The sequence below is a fragment of the Panthera leo genome, chromosome C1 (assembly GCF_018350215.1).
Source record: "Panthera leo isolate Ple1 chromosome C1, P.leo_Ple1_pat1.1, whole genome shotgun sequence".
NCBI classification, from domain to species: Eukaryota; Metazoa; Chordata; class Mammalia; order Carnivora; family Felidae; genus Panthera; species Panthera leo.
The window spans coordinates 219,880,768-219,897,974 of NC_056686.1; the positions used below are offsets into that span (position 1 = coordinate 219,880,768).

At 53.4% G+C, this 17,207-nt stretch overlaps 1 protein-coding gene across 3 annotated transcripts in view; it reads left to right on the forward strand.

The window, feature by feature from the left end:
- PPP1R7 (protein phosphatase 1 regulatory subunit 7) overlaps window positions 1–16,881 on the forward strand; it is a 29,786-nt gene extending 12,905 nt beyond the window's left edge. For 2 of the 3 annotated variants that reach the window (XM_042950822.1, XM_042950823.1), the window contains exons 9-10: window positions 2,839–2,925; window positions 16,569–16,881. In XM_042950822.1, the coding sequence (XP_042806756.1) occupies window positions 2,839–2,925; window positions 16,569–16,745 (264 nt within the window). In that variant the 3' untranslated portion in view covers window positions 16,746–16,881. Of the gene's footprint in view, window positions 1–2,838; window positions 2,926–8,470; window positions 13,904–16,568 lie in introns of those variants that run through there. The other variant, XM_042950824.1, reaches the window with a different exon arrangement.
- Window positions 16,882–17,207: the final 326 nt, after the last annotated feature.

Here is a 17,207-nt window from a genome sequence, read left to right on the forward strand (position 1 = left end):
TGGCCGCCGCACTCCGTGGCAGCAGCCTTTCGGCACTCGGGGGCCACGGGGGCCACGGGGGCCTCCAGGTCTCAGCTGCTCTGAGCTGAGCTCCTGCGCGTTTCCTGCTCCTCCCTGCTTTTCACCAGCCCTCGTGAGGCTAGGGAGGGCCTGTCCGCCTCCCACGGACGGCCCCGTTCTCACTCAGCACAGGACAGCCTTAGATGCGCTGAGCGGGGAGGCGGGCCAGCGCTGGCCCCGGCCCCTTTCAGCTGCCTGCGGGCAAGCCTGCTTTTCCTCACTGCGATACTCAAGACAAATAAAATACTTTTTCTCATTCAGTTTTACTGAGCTTTTTTTTTTTCTGTTTTATTTTTAGCAAAGGTAACCATATTGGTCACTTTTGTTACCGTAAACACAGCGTTTCAATCTTAGTAAAGGCTCCGTTGGCCTCGGCCCCTGGGCCTGGTCACCGTTAGTAACGTTTTAGAGGGAAAACCACATTCTGAATCTCCTTTTACCAAATTTTAGACAAGGCAGAATGGGCCTCTGGTAAGTTTAGTTGTCTTCCTCCGCCTCGCAGTCAAATTCAGAGTTGACCAACCTGGCGTGTAGACGGGTGTACACTCAGGCAGCGCAGGGCGGTGGCTGGAGGCCCGGTTCCGAGACGCGGGACTGTGTGCGGAGGCCATGGCGTCAGAGCTGGCAGGGTGTGCCGACCCCGTGCGATGACCAGCCTGCGGGGCCCGCGATCGTGGAGAGCTGAGGGTCTCCCCAACTCCCAGGTCTCCCCAGGGTGGGGGAAGTGTGTCTACAACAGGGCCGACAGAGGAGCAGGTCCCTGGGCCAGCAGGAGAGAAGCTAGAGCTTAGAATTTTACCAGCGGGAGTGGGCACCGTGGTCAGGGTTGAACTCCAGATCATTCTTGGGCCTCTGCAACAAAACAGAAAAAAAAACAAAAACGGTTGTGGTTTTGAAGGTAATTATGTAATTAGAATATTTATCAAGGTCCAGTATGACAGTCTGCTCGGGCTTCGTTCAGTTGGAGATCAAATACTCGTCTGTATTTTCTCTCTCAGTTTATCTGGAAGTTATTTTTGTTGTGGGAAGTGAAGAATTGAGTGTATGTTTTTCCCAAATGGCAAATCCCCCGTCCCAGCACCACAGACGCCTTGCCCAGCATTCGGGCGCTCCCCGACCTCTGTGTCTGCTCCTGAGCGCTGGGTTTTCGGGCGCTGGCGACCTCGCACCCGCTGCTCTCTGGCGCTGTGACCGCGGCACTGTGTGTGGCCCCATGTGCTGTGCTCGCTCCCACCCTGCCCGGTTCCTCTCTTTATTTTTTTATTTTTTTAAGTAGCTCTCACCGGTTTGCTTTTAGATGAGCTTTCAAAACACTGTCCGGCTCCCCAGAAAAAACAAGACAGTGTCGAGCACATAGCTGAGTCCCTGCGCCAGTGCTGTGCACCGTGATGCCCCTGGTGCTACGGCCTTGGACGGGGCCCATGCCGTCATCGGCCTGTCGTGTGTCTCCTCGTGTGCACCCCGTGACACCGAGCACTGCAGGATGGGGTCAGAGAGCCAGAGACCACCGCCGTGGAGGACCCGGCCCTCTTCTGCCGAGTTCTCCTAAGTCCCCGCTTGCTGCGGTCCCACCAACCGCCCCCCAGCTCCCATAGGCAGGAGCCTCCTGGCACACTGCAGTCGCGTGGCAGTCTGAGCACACACGACGTGCCCAACACAAGCTACTCAGAGGAGCTGCTCATCTGCGTGCCCGTGCCCAGCTTGCATGTGACCTGACGTGGCACCATGTAGCTTCCTGGAAACTGACTGGCCAGTGCTCTTACGGGGTGACGTGGGTGCGGGATGGGTGGCGGGCCCTCGAGGAACCCGAGACCAGGACCAGAGCGCTTCTGAGTCAGCACCGCCGCTGGCTGGGGGCTTCTGTGTGTGTTCGTGGATTTCTTTTTCTTTTATTGAGACGCTTTTTAACCTTCCCTTAAAACTTGGGAGGACCAGGACTCGGAATCCCATGAATACAGTAGAAAATGTAGGAAGGAATCCACAGTGAGAAATGGGCAGACGAGAAGGGAATGGACTTCTTTGGGCGGCTGTGAACCAACTTCTAAATGTTTCCTTTTTGATTTTAGAAAAACTTCGCCAACTGGTTTGATTCAACATACTTCAGCAAGCGGCGGGAGCTTTAACAGACTTCGTTTTTACTACAATGTTATTCAACTCTGTTAAATCTTTAAACCCTGAACTTTAAAAAAATGTTACTCAGGCTTAGCTCATATGCATTAGAAAAACCGTATCTGCTGGGCATTCTTAGGATAGGGGATTGTGGGGTACACGCTAAAGCAGATGTTGTTGAAAACAAAAATACTATTCTGAGGATTCCTTTTGATATATCGTGCGTGTCCTCAACAGAAACTAAATAAGTGTTGCTACAGTGGTTACCCCTTCTTCGGGGCCCACACCAGATGCCCCCATGCGGCCTCCCAGAGCCCCAGGCCTCCCCTGCTTCTAGGGAGGTGTCACTCTGCCCTTCCTAGGACTACACAGCCCACTGGGACACCGATCCTTGTAGACGGGGATCTGGGAGCCTGTGGTGGAGACTGTCAGATGCCAGTGTTAACGGGGGTGCTGCCGAGGTGGTGGTGAGGGTCTGTGTGCGAGTAGCACGGGTGGGCCGCAGGGGGTGGCGGGTGACCCCGTCCTGATAGCCTGCTCCTGTTCCTTGAGGGTAGGGAGGGTGGCTCGCCCCACGGCCGTGAGCACGGCGCCCGACGGCATGTGTGTGGTCACACGGTCATTATTGAACTGAGGTAATCCAGGAACAATCTTATTTCCTTATTTTAGAACAAACTCACGATGTTGGACATTGCATCAAACAGAATCAAAAAGATTGAAAACGTCAGCCATCTGACAGAGCTGCAGGAATTCTGGGTAAGTGGAATGACCGCCGGGATTGGTTCTGCCTCCGCTGAAGTGGCGCCACCGAGCGTAGCACTGAGTGCTTGCGGAGCGCCAGCCCCGGGCGCCTCCTATGCAGTGAGGTGGGGGGCGCTGTCGCAGAGTTTACTCTTGGCTGTGTGCGCCGGCATCACCCAGGGGCGGAACTCGGGCCCCACGTCATCCCAGACGCACAGACGCGGGCTGTAGCGGCATCCGCGTTTTCACAGATTCTGGGGATCGCAGCGCACAAGAAGATGTGAGAGGCCCGGGTCTGTAGGGTGAGAGTTGCCTGTGACCGAGAGCTTTCCAGACCCGGCCCGGGAGCTAGTGCGTTCAGTGCAGATAGACCGCAGCAGCAAAGAAGGAGAAGCCGGAAGGCTCTCTGCACTCGGTCCTCCCGGGCTCTGCCTCATGTTTTCTGAGGCTAACAGGTGTGGGTTGGGGAGTGGTATCCCAGAGCCGGGAGGAAGAAGTAGGAAGAGAAGCAGCACGTCGCAGGTCCTAACTTCTTGACTCCTCTAAAGCGTTGCACGACGGTCACCGAGCTGAGGGCCGCAGTGTCGGGCTCTGTGGCGTGCTCTCCTGACGTGTGTGCGCTGCCTGTCCCCGGGCTGGGGGCCCGTGCACGGATCGTGGCACACGTTTCACCCTGAGATCCTTTGAAGCGAGCGTTGTCCTGGGTGTGCTCAGCTGACCAGGCTGTGCGTGGAGTCTGAGACATGACTCTTCCTTCCATAGCCGTGCTGCTGACCCTGCTTACGTCATCTTAAAAACTCCTCCAGGTTTCCCGACAACACAGGTAGCCTGCTGTGAAAACGACCTTTGCCCCTTACCGATAGCGCTGGGTCTTGTGTCGTGTCAGGTTGTGGTGCCAGAGCAAATCTGGGGAGACCAGAACCAGAAGTAGAAAGGTGGGAAAAGGGTGTCAGGCTGGAGGCACCGGTGAGCTGCCATGAGCCTGGTGGGTCTAGCGTGCAGCCCACCCCCGAAGGAAGGTGAGGCTGCGGATAGGCTGGTTGGATCAGAGCAAAGAGTTTTGGCTCTGGAGAGGTGGGGGGACCACACAGAGAAACCAAACAACCAAACGAGTCCAGTGGCACGGGACCTGGGTGACAGGGAAAGGGCTCCTGGCAGAACATTTCAGGAGGTTTGGGAAACCAGCTGATACTGAAGCAGTGTTTCTGAGATGTGTGATTGCTTCTACATGCCCTGCCAAGGGACAAGAGCATGGGACATGGGGTGCTGAGACCACAGGTAGAGGCCAGCTCGGCACCCTGGCCATCGGGAAGGCAGGCAGGCAGGCAGGCTGGCACTTGCCAGAAGGTGGGTAGTGCCCTGCCCTGTAACACACAAAGCAGATGAAGACAGTCAAATGAGGCAGAGCCTACAGTGCTTGATGGTGCCCAGACTGCTTCCTCTTCTGATCTGCTGATCATAGCAACCCTGCGAAGCAGGCGGTATTATGCCATTTTACCACTGAGGAATTGCATTTCAGGAAGGGAGGTTGCAAACTGGGAGCTCTCAAACTCTTCTGTGCTCCTATCACATGTAGGGTTTGCTTAGCTATGAGCTGGTCTCTGAGAGAGAAATAGGAAGCCAGGCTTAATAAAATTTTAATCACCCGAATCGTATGTTTATTGATGTTCTGCTTGTCCTGCCAGTTACTGAGAGAAGGATGTTTGGAAGGGATGTTTGGAATATCCCAAACATAACCGTGGGTTTGCTTTCTCCGTTCAGTTCCCCAGCTTTTGCTCCTTGTATCTTTAAGGTTTTTATTGGTTGCATACACATTTAGGATTATAGTGTCTTCTTGAGGCATTGTCTTTTCATCATATGGAATGTCCCTTTTCCGCGCTGCCCTCTTTGTTCTTGTCCTGAATTCTACCTCTCCGTGTTAATCTGGCCGTTCTATCTTTCTCCTGTTACTGTTTCCATGGGTCTCTTTCTCCATCCGTTTACTCAACCTCTGTCTTCATGATAGGTAAAATACGTCTCTCGTAGACAGCACATCGGTTTTGCTTTTTTATCCAATCTGACCGTCTCTGCCTTTTAAGGGCAGTATTTACCCTGCTCACGTTTAGTACAATTACGTTCACTTCCACTTTGTGCAATGGTTGGGTTTAGGTCTGCCAGCTTGCTATTCGGTTTTTATTTGTCCCCTGTGTTCTTTGTTCCTTTTTTTCTCTCTTCTTGCCTTCTTTTCGGATTAGAAAAACATTATTTTTGGTAGTCTATTTTATTTTCACTATTGACGTAATTTGCTTATATCTGTATGCTGTATTTTAGGAATCACAAAATATATCTTCAATTTATCACAGTCTGCCTTCAAATGATATATCACGTCACAAATAATGTGAGTCCCTTACAGGAGTGTGCTTCCATTCCTCTCCAACAGCTGACATTGTCCTGTGTTTTACTTTTCATAGATTTAAGCCTTTTCGTAGATTTAAGATCAGTTATCTTTTAAGGAAATTTAATAACAAAATCCACTTATTTTACCATTTCTGGCATTTTTTAATTATTTTATGTGGTTTCCATTGTGCCATTTCCCTTCCACCTGAAGAATTTTAATAATTTTTTATTGTGCAGCCTGTTGTAAACCAATTGTTTCAGCTTTGATTTGTCTGGAAAAGTCTCTTTATTTTGCTTTCATTTTTGAAGTATGGGATTACAGCTCTACAATTCTAGTTTGCCAGTTTGGGGGGTTTGTCTACAGCACTTCATACGTGTTTCCATTGTGCTCCGGCCTGCACTGTTCCTGATGAGAAATTGTTAGTCATTTTCGCCCCTTCTGTGTGACATGTCTCTCTCCCTCCAGCTGCTTTTTTTTAATATATAATTTTTTTAATGTTTATTTTTGAGAGAGACAGCGTGAGTGGGGGAGGGGCAGAGAGAGAGAGAGAGACACAGAATCCGAAGCAGGCTTCAGGCTCCGAGCTGTCAGCACAGAGCCCGACATGGGGCTTAAACCCACGAACCATGAGATCATAACCTGAGCTGAAGTCGGATGTTCAACCGACTGAGCCCCCCAGGCACCCCTGTCTCCCTCCAGCTGCTTATTTATGTTCTATCGTCACTTCTGTTTCTTGCAACTTGAAGGTCACGTGCTGTTGAGCTTTTGGGATCTGTGAATTTATAGTTTTCAAAATCAGATGCAGCAAACTTCTGAAAATAATTTCCTCCAAAATTTATTCTGCTCCCCTTCCCCCAGTTTCTTCCTAAAACTCCAATTATGCATATGTTGTCCAGTGCTTGGTCACTGGGTCACTGGCTTTTATGTTGTGTGCTTGCGTTTGTATGATTTCTGTTCCTATGTCTGTAAGGTCATGATCGTCTGCAATGTTCATATGCTGTTAACCTCTTGGAGTCAGTTTTTTAGCTCAGATGTTATATTTTTCAACTCTAAAAAAAAGTTTGGTTCTCTTTTTATAGATTCTGTTTCTCTCCTTAATGTTTGTGTTTCCCTTGAAGCCTTCCTTTTTCACATGGCTAGTAATTTTTGTATTAGGTGCTGGCCATTAGGATGTTAAGTTATTGGGGCACCTGGCTGGCTCAGTCAGTAGAGCATGCAATTCTTGGTCTCAGGGCTGTGAGTTCAAGCCCCACACTAGGTATAGAGATTACTTAAAAATAAAATCTTTTTTTAAAAAGATGTGAAGTTATTGACTCTGGATTTTTTTTTTTTTTTTTTTTTTTTTTTTGGCTTTCCTTTAAAGTGTATTGGCCTGTATATCTGGCAGACAGTGAACCTGATCCTTTTGAGGCTCACTTTCAGCTTTATCAGCGTGAATCTACGAAGCCTGTCCTCTAAGGCTACTCTGCTCTGTTTCTAGGCTGTGACCCTTCTTGGGTCTCTAGTGAATGCCCTGGGCATTTAACGAGGTCTCTGCCTCTGGTTGGTGACGGCACAAACATGTCCTTTCCGTGCATGAGCTCTGGCCTTGCCCAGTTCATTGCGTCTGGCGCCTCGTGGCTTCTATGCTGTGGCCAGTCCTGTAATTTCACGCCACCATCCACACTCGGTTGTCAGTCCAAGATTCAAGGGGACACTGGGTGCCCTTCTGGAGCTTTTTTCCTATACAGCTCACTCCTCTCCAGAAATCCCAGCTGCCTCTGCCTTCCCAAACCAGATTCACTGTCTCAACTCAGTGTGGCCTCCAGGCTCTACTTGGGTTCCCCTGTGGTCCACAGCGTGCCTGCAGACAGAAGGCCAGATGCACACAGAGCTCACCTCCCTCGTTTCCCTGCTCTCTGGAGTCACTGTCCTGTGTCACCTGTTGTCCAGTGTATGCGAACAGCAGTTTCATGTTACTTGTCCTGTCTTCCAGTTTACGACAGAAAAGTGGAGTCCCGCTCCAGTCCTTCCCTCGCTTGAAGTGGAGGTCCTGTGACTTCATGTAATTTTTCACTTTTCTCTCTCACTCCTCCACGGTACACCGTGAGCTTCGCGGGGCAGAGGAGTCTCTCTGTTTTGCTCAGTCTTGCCTCACCAACCCCTAGAACAGTGCCTGGCACACGCTCGGTTGAATGAGAGGCAGGAATTTAGGAGAGGAAGCTTGGGTAGCTGGGTGGAGACCAGCTGTGGATAACATTGAAAATGACCCCGTGCAGGTACGTGAGCTGAGGGTTACTGTATTAAAAACGGCTCCTAGAGGGGCGCCATTTGAAAACGGGAGGTGGGGGACAGAGCACGAATAGGCATGTCACAGAATAAGAAGTAACAGTTGCTCGTAGATACATAAAGCGTTTCCTACTTATTAATTTTTAGAATACACTGAAACAGTGAGATGTGGTGTTTTGATGGTCAGGTTGACAAAGCCTTTGCTAGAATGAGGCGTGCGTTGTGGCGAGCACTCCCTTGGGCGCCGGCAGGACTCTGGTGGACACGTGTTCTGTGGGGCATTCAGAGCCTTGGAACTTTCACATCTAAGACCTAACAAAATGATGAGAAAGTCAAAGATTATGTACAAAAATACATAGACATCAGGATCTGGGTTTGTTTTTTTTACAGTGGAAATAGCTTTGTTGTATTTTCTAACGATAAAAGTATTTCTGTTCGTTGTAAAAAAGAAAAAGATCAGATTACAAAGAAGAACGAGAAATCTGTTTTTTCCTTGGTTTTCAGCGTTTAGTGTCAGTTTAGAAAAGGTCATAAACTCAAAACTTATAAAAACAATTGTCCAGATTTTCTTCTGAAACTTTAAATTTGTATCATTCGTATGTTCTCTCCAAGTTAGGGAATAATAAATTATGATATGGCCACATGATGAAATATTATGCTACTATAAAGCAAGGCTTTCAAATGACGTTTGTAAAGGGGATTTAATTCCAGGAAAATGCCCATAATGTTGATGGGAAAAAAGGAAGGGGCCAAGTATTTGGGGGCAGATCCGGGTGTTGGTGAACTCAGTACACGTGGACGCTCGCACACAGAGAAAGGCCAGAGGAACGTGTGTAGAAACGAGAAACCCTGCTCTCTGGATTGCACACATACAGCGGTTTCCTTTTTCTCTTTCTACTCTGCGGTTCCTCCAAGTTTTCCATGGTGAGCACTTACGTCTCTCGTGATTGAAAACCAAAGCATGGAAAAGTACATTTGAAGAGAAGCAGAGGTGAAGCTGACGCCAGTGCCTCCCGCCAAGATAGGCTCTGTGGCTCACAGAGAAGGCCGAAGAAGACAGAACAGAACATTAACAGCGGTCTTCCTTTTGTGGCGAGACCGCGCATGATTTTTATCTTTTTCTTTTCCTCCCTTGCTGTATTTCCCACTCCTCGGCAATGAACATTTTTATCTTGGGAAGAAAAAGAGAAGGAGGTGTATTTTCACGCATGCTTGTCAGCAGGGGCCGAGCAGGTGAGCCACATGGCCGCCTTGTGTGCTCCATACTGGCGGGAGTGCAGGGGCCAGTGGAGGCCAGCGGAGGCCGAGACCCTTCTCCTGCTGCCCTACAGGTGACTGAGGCCACGTGAGCAGACCTGGCAGGTCGCGGCGGAGTGAGAAAGAAGGGAGTGAGTTCCAAGTGAAACATCGATGGTGAGTCAGCAGAAACTGGTCACCAGCTGAGGGAAAGGCGAAGGTCATGGGCAGGGAGATGTGTGGGGCCGAGCAAGAAGGCAGCAGTTGAGCTGGGAGCAGTCTAGACAGCCTCCCCTTCACCAGATCATCCCGGCTCCCAGAATTCGGCGTGGACGAGCCCAGATACGTAGCGTGCTGCGCAGAAGTTAGTGTGTGCGTGTGTAAAGTGTATAAATAAGAGCGGGTACACGTGTCCCTCCTTTCTGCAGGGAGAAACCCCAGAAGCATCAACCTGCAGAAACGGTCGCCCGTGGGGCCCGAGGGGAAGGTGGAGGGTGTAACAGCAGACCGTGTCTTCTCCAAACACATCATTTTGCAGAGTTTTGGTTTTTGAAAATGCTTTATGCATTTTTTTAAACATTTTTAATTTACAATTCTAAGTGGACTGAAACAAACGACTCAATATTTCAAATTCCTACAATAACGACACAGAAGACAGTGACGCAGGAAAGAGTTCTCTGACCATACGGCCTTTGGGAGCTGCATCCTAAGCACAGAAAGAACTCCTAAAGGATCTTGAATGTCCCTTGGTGGTTTTATTCGTGATAATATTGGTGTTATGATTTTGAAACTATTTTAAATATGTTACAGGATAAATATACTAACGTGAGTAGGATCCTTCCGAATACTCCACATTCAAGAAAATAGACACAAATACAAAGTCACACTAGTGTGGCCTGTCGTGTTGGGTTTGGATCTGGGGCCAGGTTTAGGCATGGAGGAAAGGCCTTCAGTCTTCCCATCTCGCACAAACAGCTATCACATGGGCAGGCATAGGGAGTAGCTGTTTCCAGGCCATGGGCTCGGGGCGACCACCGTGTCCACACCGCGGCCCTCAGCCAAGGGTGCTCGCCACACACAGGTGGGCCCAGACACAGAGCTGCGGTTTCCCCAAGCAAAGGAAGCAGAAATTGGAGCTTGGGCTCCTGGGGCTGAAATTTTCAGGGCAGGCTTGCAGCGGGGCGATGGCCACACGGAGACAAAGCCAGAGAAATCAGCCTGAGGATCCCTCAGCCGAAGAATAAGCTGCACATGGGCAGCAGGCCTGGCAGAGGACAGCTGAGGACGTCGGGCCGGGCGGAGATTCCGGATGCCACGCAGCGTGTTGGAGGCACCGCGTTCCAACCTGCCAGGGCGGGACGGCTGGCCCGACACCCCAGAAAGCGCATCGACAGCCCAGCACAGCCACACGTGAGAGGCACATGCGGCACTCTCCCGGAGCCTGCGACCAGGCCTTCACGGGACCAGGAGGCTTCGCAGAACACCGCTCTTTAGAGGAGGACAGCAAAACGCAGGCCGCAAGAAGTGTGGCATCCACAGCAGCCAGTGTGCAGAGAGGCAGGAAAGTGCCACCCAGAACAAGGAGAAAACATCCATGGAACCCACAGGAGATGACCGATGATGTGTCCCCCTCACTGAGGTCCTGGCATTCGTGCCCACGTGACCCCTGCCCACAAGTGTGTGTGGGCCTTACCGACTCATTTCCAACAAAACATGGCAGAGGCCACAGGAGCTCACCCCTGTGCTTGGGGTATGAAGAGGCTGCCCTCGGTCCCAGGGACTCTGTCTTGCTCTCCCTCTTGAATCCGTACCTGAATACGAAGTAACAGACACCTCTTCTGACGTCAGCAGCACACAAGGCACACATCCCCTTTCTTGAAATGCCCTACAGATTGTCCACAAATAGGCGATTGTGATATTCTACCAGTGATTTACAAGATGTACCTTAAGAATTCTTCCACACCGCTGTTTGTAAGATGTCACTGAGTTTAGGGGAAATTAAATGTAAATCTTCTATATAAATATCAGCCACAAAAAACCATCGTAATGGGAAATACATCCTGTGAAGTTAGGGTCTCAAAAACCACAAGCAGTCTGCTGGGAAGATGTCGAGCAGGGAGACTGTCAAAAGCAGAATTCCAGTCGTGGACTCAGGCCACCTCATCCCTGGATGCTAAAATCACTGAAGAGCTGGATGTCTGCCGTGTGTCGCCCCACGTAGAATTTGCTAAATGCAAAGGGCAACTTCATCCATAGGACCAAGTTTACCGTCCCTGACAGCAACAGCCTGATGCTGTGTCCCCCCGCCCCCCGTGTGAGTCATCTATAAAGCATACTTGCCAAAAATGTTTATTTGCTCTAACCAAGCATTCAGACCTAACTTTGAGTTTACAGGAAACACGGGGGCTAGAAGAACATGCTAGATGACACCAAAAGAGAGCCAGAGGGTACATCCGAATGAGGGGCATTCCACAGGAAAGTTAACTGAGTTTCTTCACAAAGTCAATTTCATTTAACAGAAGAAAATAAAATGTGAGTAGAAGGTGGGAAATGTTCTAGAGTAAGAGACCTCGTACCTTCTGGGGAGATACTCTCTAAGGGTCACACCCCACCCTGTTCCTTTACGCCCCGGTTGTAAAGAACGTAACGGGGGACAGGAGGTGCCGTGTTTTCCCTCAGTGAGTATAACATCTTTGCCCCGGCCTGGGCTCAGGAGACTCTGAACTGTGTGTGGAAACAATACAAGGGAATGGTTTTGCGCTCCATTTTGGAAACATGAAGATAAGACTCTAAAAGTTATCTGTATCCAAGACATCATTCCAGTGTTCCAGTGGGGAGGAGTGAAATCTCCAGTTCCGCACTGATGGGATCCTGGAGGAAATTGCCCGGAGGCCGACTGGATCACCCAAAATGCTGGAATCTGGACTTTATAGAGATAGTCTCCCCCCCAGAACTGGCGGCATGCTGGTGTCCGCGGGCACCGTGACGTGCAGGACGGCAAGCGTGCGGTGGGCAGATAGGAGAAAACGTGTATTTTGAACCAGAAGAGGACCGGGCGCTGTGCGGCCGCCTGTGCCAGAGCTGACAGCCTGAGTCCACCACTGTGATGTTATGAAAAGGTTTTTAAGCAATGTTGCAAAAAACCTTCTTTCTTCCAAAGAATGCTGTACTGCTACTTTAATTTTGCTGTGTTAAGGTCAAAGCGTAGGTACGTGTGTGCACCGTCTCAGTGGCTGTCCACTTTGGCGGCGGATGGAGTGCTTCCTCGGCACTTCGAATCGTGCCCGCTTTGCATTTGGCCGTGTGAGCGGCTCACGGGTGGGTAGATTTATGCTTCATCGAATAACACTTGAGAATGCGTCCTGAAGGAGCTGTTCTCCAGCGTCCCCTCCAGGGGATGCACCACTCAGGCCGACGGCAGAGCGCCTTCTCAGCGCCCGGGCCCTCTTGCAGGTTTCCGTCCCTTCGCGGGGCCAAGACCTGGGTTTTGGAAACCTAGACTTTCCGAAGCAGGTGGCACCCTCGGCCCACAAGAAGTCATGTGAAAAGAGGGTTCCTCGCCCAAGGAGGTCTGGGAGTGCGCGGGCTCACGGGGAATTAGTGCAGACGTTCTGGCCGTGGCCGCCGAGCGGGTAGCGGACTGGCCTCCAGCCATGAGCAAGTACAAGATGTGGTTTGGCTCTACCCGGGCAGAGCACGAGGCTGTGGCCCTGGGGAGGCGTGGCAACTGTGGAGCGAAGAACAGAACCCGCGGTCAAAGTTTATGGCAAGACAAGGCATGAGGCACTGCAGAGGGGGTAGCCGTGCAGAGAAGGGGCCCAGCACACCGTGGCCGAGGCCCGAGCCGTCTGGGCCCAAGGCCGCCCCACTCAAGGCTCACGCGGTAGCAATGCTGGGGTGCAGTGCCCACGTAGAGAGAGCTTGCCGACACCCTCAGCGTCCAGGCTGGACTCCACAGAGGCCCTTCCTGACGGAAGGACCCCAGGCTCAGATTCACCCTACCGCAGACCCACCCTAAATAAAGCCTAAACCAAGCTCAAACTGTCTCCAGAGGTGGAGTTTGGAGGTTGGTCCCACCGAGTCGGGGGGACCCTGACAAAGGGTGAAACCAGGTTCACTCAGGGCGTGCTGATCAGCTGGTATTAGAACAAAAAATCCATCCTCTTCAAAGAATCCAGTGTCGATAGCACGTTATCCACAACGTCTAGCGTTTGGTCTAAAATCACAGATCTGTAAATAGGAAAATATGATCTGTGCTTAAAAAGAAGTTGTCATAAGAAACCAAACCCTTGGTGCCAATTATTCTCTGGGCCTGGAGGGGGGTTGTGGTGTCTTGTTCTCATGCCCACCTCCGGACGGTTCTTCCTCCTCCCTGAAGACCTCCCACCGCGCAGCCTGGTGTGCTCACTCCACCCCGGGGCCTCACCCCTCCCTTCCTTGAAGATGTCGGGACTCACTCCCACCCAGCACTGCCCCTGCCACGCGCGGTCCTTGCTGCTCTCCGAGTCCGTGTAGGTGTCCCAGGGGCCTGGCGCCTCCTCACCCCCCCGAAAGTCACGGTTGCTGACACCCCCCCGACGGACCCCGAGCCCTGTGGTTGCCGGCTCCACGCGGTCCGCTCCATCCGCCAGCATTCCCATCTGCTTGCTGCCCCATCGAGACCATCACCAGGGACCCCGGCCCCCTCTCCGTCTCTCGCCTTCTTAGGTGCTCACCCCCGCACCACTCCTACATCAGGAGGCTGCTATCGTCACCCCCTTCGGCTCGACCGGCTCACCCTGCAGAAGGTGTTAACTTCGCCTTGGCTGAGCCCACCATGCTCCCCACGGTGCCTTCCTGCCTTTTGAGCCAAGCTTAGCCCATCTTCTCCGGGTCAGCTTCCTCCGCCCTCGCCGGACATCCTTGCGTGGAGAGAACCTCACTCTCACCCCCCATCACGGCGGATGTAGGCGGTTCTCTGCGGCCACCTCCTCTTCGTTCAAGGACGCCCACCAGTGACGCCCCTGCCCCAGCCCATAAAAGCGTTTCCACCCGTGCACAGACGGGCTGCAGCCTCTCCTGTCCTGAAGGCTGCCCTCTCTGCTTGACCATGACCCCCTCCCCCCCCCCCACCCCCCCTCCGCCATCCCTGCCCTCCTTTGCAGGCAGCCTGCTCAGGAGACCTCTCGTCTGGCTGGCTTGTCACTCACCTCCACCCTCCACCCTGGGACTCGCTCAGCAGCAAGCTCTCCCCGTGGCCTAGGACGGGCACGCACCCCCAGCCACGGTGTGGCCCGCCAGCCAAGATGGTCTAGCGGCCGGGGCCTGTGCTACACCTGGCGTGTTGGAAGCTTCCCTCCACCAGCAGACACGTGGCTGGATTCAGTGTCCCTTGCACCCCTCACTCTACGCCGGAGTGCCTGCCCGGGGTCCAGTCTTGGGCCTTCTCTCTGCCTAATGAGCCTCTCCAGTCCAAGTACCCCCGTCTGCTCCCAGCACCCACATTTATATTCCCAGCCCGGGTCTGTCCTGGGCTCCGGATTTGCAGCAACAACTGTGTGCCCAGCGCAGGACGTCGTTGGCTGACTACCCACCCCCAAACCCAGCAGCACGTCCTGAGCCCGTGAGCCTCCCTCCCCAAGCTGTCCTTCCTCCATTTTGTTCAACAGCCTCCCAGTTCTTCGGGCCAAAGATCTCAGAATCTTCCTTTGTTTCTCCTTATCTTTTACACATCACATGCAAGACGACGCCTTCCCTCCCCCTTCTACCCAGAATCCAGCCTCTCTGCACCTCTGCCGTCAACACCGTGCCACAAAGCCACCATCATCCCTGACCGGCACCATTAACACCACTTCCTAACGTGCAGCACTCTCCACACGACCATGACCAGATTCAAGTCCACAACCCTTCCAGGGCCGCCATCTCAGTCCTTCCGAGTCCCCACCGCCACCCCCATGTCATGTCGCTGCTGAACCCCAGCTCCTAGAACAGAGCCTGGTACGTGGGAGGTTCCCACGCGTTCGCCCAGATGCTGAGCCGCTGTGTCAGTGTTTCAGACCCGAAGGCAAGGCAGTGTCCCAGAATTCCATGCCGACTAACGCGCTCTTGGCTCGCAGCGCTTGAACTCCCCTGGCGCTCCTGCGGAGGGGCCACAGGTGGGTTCCTGGAAAGGCTCCGCCTCCTTCCCATTGCGTGTGTGTGGGTCGCTTCTCTGTATGCAGAGGTGAAGATGAAAGGGGCCACGCTGTCGCCTCCACCCACCCCGGCTCCCGCTGCAGGTTCACAGAGGACGGACCTGCCCCTGTCCTTCGGGAGGAGCGCACCTGCCCTCGACCTGTGTGCGCTTGGAACTGGGGTGGGGGGGGGGGGGTCAGACCAGCAGGCCGTGAGGCTGGTGTGGCACCCCCCTGTTCGTGATGCCTACGCTCCCAGCGGCTTTCCGGCTTGTGCCTCGTTTAAACTTGGTCATCGGGGGCACCCGGCTGGCTCAGTCGGTGGAGCATGCGACTCTTGATCTCGGGGTCACGAGTGTGAGCCCCACATGGGCTGCAGAGATCACTTAAATAAAAATAAAACTTTAAAGTTCCTGTCATCCAAAACCCTCCAATGATCTGCTGGAGTCAGGTTGCCCTGCTTGTCAGAGCCAGCTGTGCCTCACCCCGGCGCCATGGTCTGGGACGTGGCATGGGTAGCGTGAGATCGGCCACGGCGGGGTGTTTACACCACAGAATCCGGCAGACGGTACCAATCGGGGCTCTTTGAAATCTCTTGGAGCTGGTTGCTGAGGGCGCCTGCAGGACCGCCCGGCCTACGCCCTGGCCTCCGCACCCCCCGGGGCGGATGGCTGTATCTAGCCTTCAGAGACTGTCCCGCCATCTGTGTTCACGTGGTCCTCTGCCAGATTCTTGGGGAACTGGCAGACGCCAGGGTGGCTCACCCTCTGAGCCTCCTGTCTCGCCCCCCACGGAGGAGCCACCACCATCCACAGGACAGGTGTGGACTGAGCGCCATGAGCACATGCTGTGACGGGCATTCTAAATCCAGAGGCCCACCATGCCCTCGTCTTGACGGTGGTTCAAAGAGAGAATTCTCCCTGGCTCTGGCGGGTCCTGTCCAGGTGGGCCTTGGCAGGATCGGGAGGGTGAAATCTAACCTGCTTTGAGCCCGTAACTCAGACTTCTGAGCCCCTCCTCCAGGTTCATATCCTGGGGCCATCATGTCAGCCATGTAAGGTGAGCGGTGGCAGGGCATTTACGTCACAGACCCCAGCAAGGGGCATCCCAGTGGGACAAGCCAGAGGCAACTTCGGGGACAGATGGACGTTTAGTCAGCGTGGCTGCTGCCCTGCTGACCATGTCACAGGCAGAGCGTGCCGTCAGGCCGTGGGGATGACTGAATGGGTCTGAAACAGAAACCGAACCTACTGTGACACGTTGCCAGGAGATGGGGCGGGGTTGTCCTCGGTGTTGCTCTGATCGCTTCTCCGCTGATCTTAACTTGGATTAGCCCCTTTCGTGGTGATGTGGCCCAAGTCCTGGGCATGAGCAAGAGCATTTCCCTTGGGACACTGCTGGAAGGTGGCCGAGTGGTACCGAGCGGTGACAGGGTTCCATGAGGGCACCAGGAAGACTTAATACCAAGTCACACTGTCTTCAGAGTGGGGAGGACGGGAGCGCGTCTGTGGCCTCGTGCCCAGGTGTGGGGGTGGGAGGCTCGGGCCCTTCAGTCCTACAAGCTTTTCTAACGCACTTGTGTGTGTGTGTGTGTGTGTGTGTGTGTGTGTGTGTGTGTCCTCCAGATGAACGACAATCTCCTCGAGAGCTGGAGCGACCTCGACGAGCTGAAGGCGGCCAAGAGCCTGGAGACGGTGTACCTGGAGCGGAACCCCCTGCAGAAGGACCCCCAGTACAGGCGGAAGATCATGCTGGCCCTGCCCACCGTGCGGCAGATCGACGCCACCTTCGTCCGGTTCTGAGTCCTCCCGGCTCCTCGCCCGGGCCCTCTCTTCACAAGAACTTCCCAGCCACGGTTTTTATCCGCCCGTTGCTCCTCGAGCCGTCACTCTCAACAGTCGCAAACCCAATGGCAATAAAAAGGCACTGAGTGATAAACGCCGTGTGTGACGCCCGCGCCGCTCCGGGACGCCGCCACGCCGCCACGCGGTGTTCTGGCTAGACGGTCATGGTCCCACCTGTGGTGTTCCCGCCACGTCCGTCTCCTCCTTCCTCTCCGGGAGGTCTCGGCCCTCCTGAGAAGGGCGGGCCGGTGGGTATGAGGGCGCTGCCCAGGGTGGGGGCACTCGGTGGCCGGCCTGGCCGCCAAAGCTCTTTGGTCTTAGACACCAGGCGATGCCTCAGTTTTTCTAATTGCATGTATTTAAAAAACAAAACTGGGCACAGGATGGCTCAGCCCTGCGTGCTGCGACCCTCCCGGCTCC